Source organism: Temnothorax curvispinosus, unplaced genomic scaffold, assembly GCF_003070985.1.
Source record: "Temnothorax curvispinosus isolate PA1 unplaced genomic scaffold, ASM307098v1 QBEX01009411.1, whole genome shotgun sequence".
NCBI classification, from domain to species: Eukaryota; Metazoa; Arthropoda; class Insecta; order Hymenoptera; family Formicidae; genus Temnothorax; species Temnothorax curvispinosus.
Genome location: NW_020219191.1, coordinates 1 through 5,755, shown reverse-complemented (window position 1 = coordinate 5,755; position 5,755 = coordinate 1). Strand labels below are relative to the sequence as shown.

The 5,755-nt window shown below is 38.7% G+C and overlaps 1 protein-coding gene across 1 annotated transcript; it reads left to right on the top strand.

The window, feature by feature from the left end:
* Positions 1–1,338: 1,338 nt before the first annotated feature.
* LOC112458987 (tenascin-like) lies at positions 1,339–5,752 on the top strand (the record flags this gene model as incomplete). The annotated part of the gene is made up of 6 exons (XM_025022858.1): positions 1,339–1,683; positions 2,557–2,809; positions 2,940–3,051; positions 3,237–4,217; positions 4,867–5,510; positions 5,614–5,752. Coding segments are annotated over exons 2-6 (2,028 nt in total), but the record flags the coding sequence as incomplete, so codon positions are not given.
* Between the last annotated feature and the right edge of the window lie 3 nt (positions 5,753–5,755).

The window sequence follows — 5,755 nt, the reverse complement described above, 5'->3', positions numbered from 1 at the left end:
TTTGTCAAAATAAATGTTATATCTATTGCGAACGCAAATTTAATTTATTACAATATACTCCATTGCGATCAATCGCTAATATTATCAATGGTAATATTATCTATGAATAACTTTCATAATGAGCGAGCCGTGTAATACGAGACGTGACGTAATTGACGCTGTTTACAACCGTTCAATGATAATGAAATTCTCGAGACATTTTCGGCAGGTGTGGCCACAATATATCGGTCACCTCCTTCAGACTGTAATTACTGCCCCAGTTCTGGCCTTGTGCTATCAACAGATGTCGATTAAAATCGAAAACCAACAAAACGAATAAAATTTTAATTAAAAGTGTAAAAATAATATTAATCGTAACTGATAACTTTTACAGTAATATTACCTTCAATAAAATGTGCAATAAAATGCAGCTTATCTCGTAATGTTTAATATTAATATTTTAAAACGTTGATCAAATTTTTGTAAAAAAAACTACCATCGCTCTGCTAATCGAGTCGCCTATTATCAAATATCTCTTATTGGTATTATTCTCTCAAGATAGAATTTTTATATTATTTAACTTCCTACTTACTCTTTCGCGCATATAAATAAATACTTCGATATTACTAATACGTGAAATCTCGCGTTTATATTCTCAGTCTCGCAGATCACATCGCAGAGAATATTATTGTTGCGACGGATACGCGTTCACAACCGAAAGGGAAATGTATTTTGAACTGCATCACGTGTGTAAACCGATTTGTCAACCTAGTTGCGGACATGCATACGTCCAAACGAATGCACCTGCAATTACGGATCCGCACAGAAGAAACAGCAGCACCTAACGTATCACGCTGTGTTCCTCTATCCACTCATTCTTGGTATACACGGCACATACGTCGCACCCGAAACTTGCGAATGCAATTTACAAAGCGACGATCATTATACTTACAAACCCGTCTGCATAGCAAATTTATTTATTACATTTCTACATCTTAAAAAATAAATTAGTAAATTTTAAGTATTAACTCTTTCGCACATAATTGCACCTGTTTTCGAATAAATAGTAATTTCAAAAATAAATGTTTCTGTTAATCATGTTTCGGGTAAATTTGTCTCAACACGAGTAATCGACTTTAAAATAAACTTTACGCTACGAACACACAGGCTTTGAGTAATTTTCAAACCGGAGTTTTACGACGTGTAGTTCGTCACGACACGTGGCTTACATATATATGCCTGTCAATAAATTCGTCTCACGAATTAGCAAGCAACGAACTATAACAAGTCGCAAAAGGTCCCATGGACGCGTTAGCTCTAGTTTAAACTCATATAGGCTGTAATAGTCTGCAACTCATCAGTTTGAAATAGATAGCCAACAAGTAAAGATCATGGTCGGTGCAGCAATAATACATCTCTTCTCTTTTTTAATCATTTAATTAGAATGTTTAATATTGTTTCCATTCTTTTCCAAGAATCAAATAATTCTCGGAAAAATTAATATAGCGTTCCTATCTTTATGTAAAGAATGCCTCTAGTTCCACAATAATTCTTCTTTCACATATGCTTCTAAAAGTTTCAAAGTTTTTTCATTCGATCACATCATAAGTTAACATATGAGGCTACAATTGAATCACGTTTTTGGTTTTTATGGATTTTATCTTCACGGCTTCATTTTTAATCTCACGTCCTTGAGACTACTTGGTGAGTTTTTTCTATTTTTAATTCTTTTGTATTTTCAATTTTTAATTTTCATGTGTCAGGTTTGTCCTGATTACAGACTATTAAGTAATGAATTTTAACGTCAACTTTCTTTATCCACATAACTTTTTGACCACGCTATCAAGAATCACTTATTGCTGATTTAATAAACGTTGAAAATTAACTATCATTTATCATTTGATATCGCTGAAAATGGCTCAAATCGAAACGACCATTTTGCGTAATAATATGTACAATTAATTGTAACTATAAATATTGTGACTACTTACACACCAACAATCGCGTTGTTCTCTGATTGCTCATTTTTACCCCACTTTGTTATTTTAATTATCGAGAGTCCTATTCTTATTCTGCCATCAATTTGAATCACATTTGCTTAGACGCGCAACATATATTTTTCGACAAGCCTAGACAAATCGACGAATCGAACGCATCAACGCTATCGGTGGTTAGTGGCTCGATAAGTTCTTTGACTCCGATAATATTTAACCCAAAATGTCAGAGAGCAATTAAAATTTCACAATCATGAGAACGATATAAGTCGTCAGATCGTCGAAGCAGATCATTTAACGAAGTTTAAATTACAATAAAAAGAAATAAAAATTTCATATCCTAAAGAAGATTCTCTGTTTATCGACTCTCAAAAGGAACGACGAGCCACGAACCGCGAGTCTCGTACGTTAGTGACCTATCCCGGTCTGCCAGAGGTCCTATGACGCGTGGCTCGGGATGACTTGGTGTAATTTGTCCAGGCCGAGCTTTTACGCGTCATAGGACGCCCCGGCTTGATAATACAGCATATCTTGCTTTAAAAGAATAACATAGTATGTATTGGTGTGTCATACACATGCAAAGCAAGAGATAAACGGGCGATGATATATGGGAAGGAAGCACTTTAACAGTCGGTCTATAAACATCACGAAGTGAACATTACTTCGTAATAAAGGTGACAAATCATGGGGTTGTTTAATAGTTTGATCGCTCTTTTGGCTATCAAGATACTATTTTTAAAAGTAAACGCAATTTCACTTGATCACGACCATCCATCGTCTCAGCTCGAACTAAAGAAAGTTGTAAAGATATTCAATTATTCAAGGTGCAATGAAAGGTCAGGTATATTTTATATTTGTTATACTCTATTTACGTATAAATTTTTTAGATAATTTCTTCGAAATACTTTGCAAATTACGCGTTTACATATGTTAATGCGTATATTAATTTTGCTAATTTTATTACAGTCGAAACGTATCACAATTAGTTCCTTATAACGAAACATATTACTCTAAACCAGAACATGCTATGCCTGGGGAACCCTATCAAAACAAGACTCGATTATATTATAAAAAAGAGGTAATCAAGCTGATAAATACGCAATAAAGAAATAAAGAAGAAATAAGAGAGAGAACAATTTTCGTATAAATCAGCAAGCTTTTCGTCTTTATTTTTGTTTTGCAAACGATTTGTCAATCTCTTGTTTACTTGTTTGCTTAGACCACAATTATAATCCGCTAATTTGGCAATTACGAGTATTACAGTTTCACACGGAGTTGACATGCTGCGAAGGCTACGTGAAATCCGGTGCAATGTGCGTACCGCGTTGCCCGCAGTCGTGCCAAAATGGTACCTGCAAGGAGCCTGACGTGTGCACCTGCAACACAGGATACCGCATGTCAAGCAACGGCTCGTGCGTGTCGCAGTGCACAAACAATTGCGTCAACGGTACTTGTGTCGATGGGGTTTGCAATTGCAACGAGAAATATTTGTTGGACTCGGACGGATTCACCTGTCGACCTGTCTGCCCAGCGGAATGCGAGGAAACTCACGGATACTGCACCGAGCCGCACGTGTGCACGTGTCCTTCCGGTTACAGGCAACGCAAGAGATTCTACCACGTCTTTAAGTTCATGTGCGAGCCAGTTTGCGATCATAAGTGCACCAATGGCCTTTGCGTGGCCCCTAACATCTGCAAGTGCGCGGACGGCTACGAAAAGGACGAGAACGATTCATTCACCTGCAGGCCTAAGTGCGACGATTCGTGCGCTTTCGGGACGTGCGTAAGACCGGGGTATTGCCAGTGCAAACCCGGTTACATAAAGACGTATCACACTGCGAACGATACGATCGTCTCAATCGCCTGCGAACCGCAATGCTTCCCGTCATGCAAAATGGGCATGTGCGTAGCGCCGTACACATGCGGCTGTAACGAAGGCTACAGACTCCGTAACAACTCCAAACATATATGTGAGCCAATCTGCGATAATGATATATGCGGTGATGGCATATGCATCGCGCCCGGAAAATGCTTACATGGAAATCCAACAGTGTGGAAATCCAATACATCTGTCGTTTTATCTAACTCGACTCAAAGCAAGCCGATCTGCACGATACCTTGTGGACCCAACGGAGAATGCACGTCGCCCAATGAATGCACTTGCTTCGAAGGGTATCGCTCACACGCACAGTTAATTATAACAGAGCTGCATGAAAATTTTTCGAAAACACCGTTTCCCGAATTGGCAAGTATATCTGTACAATAAAATGTAAACGTTATTATATAGCCAAAACTCTTGACAAAATATCTAAAAACCACTCATCACGCGAGAAGAAGATTCTAATCTTATAAAAAGCGATTTCTTTTCTAAATCATAATAATATCGTAATTTTTTATAAAATTTGTATTATTGTTATCAGTAAAAAGAAATTTTAATTAAGTTACGACGAACATATACGTTTAACAAGTCACGATTATTGCCTAAATAATTCTTAAAAACGGTACTGGACAGGATTAATGTCTTTAAACTTTAACTTTAACTTTGAAATCACGCACATAGTTAAAAACAAATTCTATCAACTTTACTTGAGACTTTCCGAAAACCTGAAAATTCGTTTTAAAAATTGAGCTTGGGTTCCCGTTGCCGAGTTTCGCGATTTGAAATGACCAGTATATATTCAAACTTTTTTCATCGTTGAATAAACCTATTGGTATCAGTACCTATCCAAGTAATACATGACGGGCAAACAGCACAATCAAATTATATCGTATTTTATCGATTCGAAGCAGTCGTTTGATTCAGAGGAGTGTTATTTTTAAACGATTTTTTTAATCACAACTGATTGAAATTTTTTCAATTAAACTCATTTGATTTTCGATTGTCAAACAACTAGTCCGAGAAACATATCTGCCAACCGGTTTGCGATTTCGAGTGCTTCCATGGTAAGTGCACCGCGCCAAACGTATGCACCTGCGATCCGGGTTACTATCCGAAGTGGCTCGAAGACAGTTACTTTAAAGGCGAGACGTACTATTGTTTTCGTCTCAACGGACCTCCTTGCAATGCTCTCTCGTGCGGAGTTAACGGGACGTGTCACGAGTCCGGCATTTGCGTTTGCGACGACGGTTACAGGAAGGACACGGCCGGTGCTTGCATACCCATTTGCAACCGAGGGTGCTTAGACGGTATGTGCACGGCGCCGGATCACTGCGCGTGTCGCGAAGGCTACGCGCTTCAGAACAATAAATTTGAAGAAAACGTCTGCAAGGCGATTTGCGAAAGGGGCTGCGAGAACGGCGAGTGCGTCGGCCCGAATGAGTGCATTTGTAACAATGGTTTCATACCGAACATCGACCAACACTCGAAACCGGAGTGCATCCCTGTATGTACTCGCAACTGCAGCGGACATGGCGACTGTATCATTTCGACCGATCGCGACCACTACAGATGCGAGTGTCACTTCGGATGGATGGGATTGGATTGCGATCAACCGTCCTTGTGCGTTATAAAGATGGCTTACGAGAAAGTCAAGAAGAGGTGAATACTACTGACTCTCCGATTTCCCGTGGCCTCGCAAAGAGCGCCGGCTACATTCAGTAATTGACTAGACGAATCTTATAATTCGTAAATATGATTGCAGAGGCATGCTTCATTTTGCAAATAGCACAATCAAGCGAGCTTACGAAGATGCACCATATTGTTCTCAATGCTACGATTCTTTGGACAACAAAACAGTGTGCTATGTGATGGAAAATTATGAACACAATTTGACTGTCAGCTGT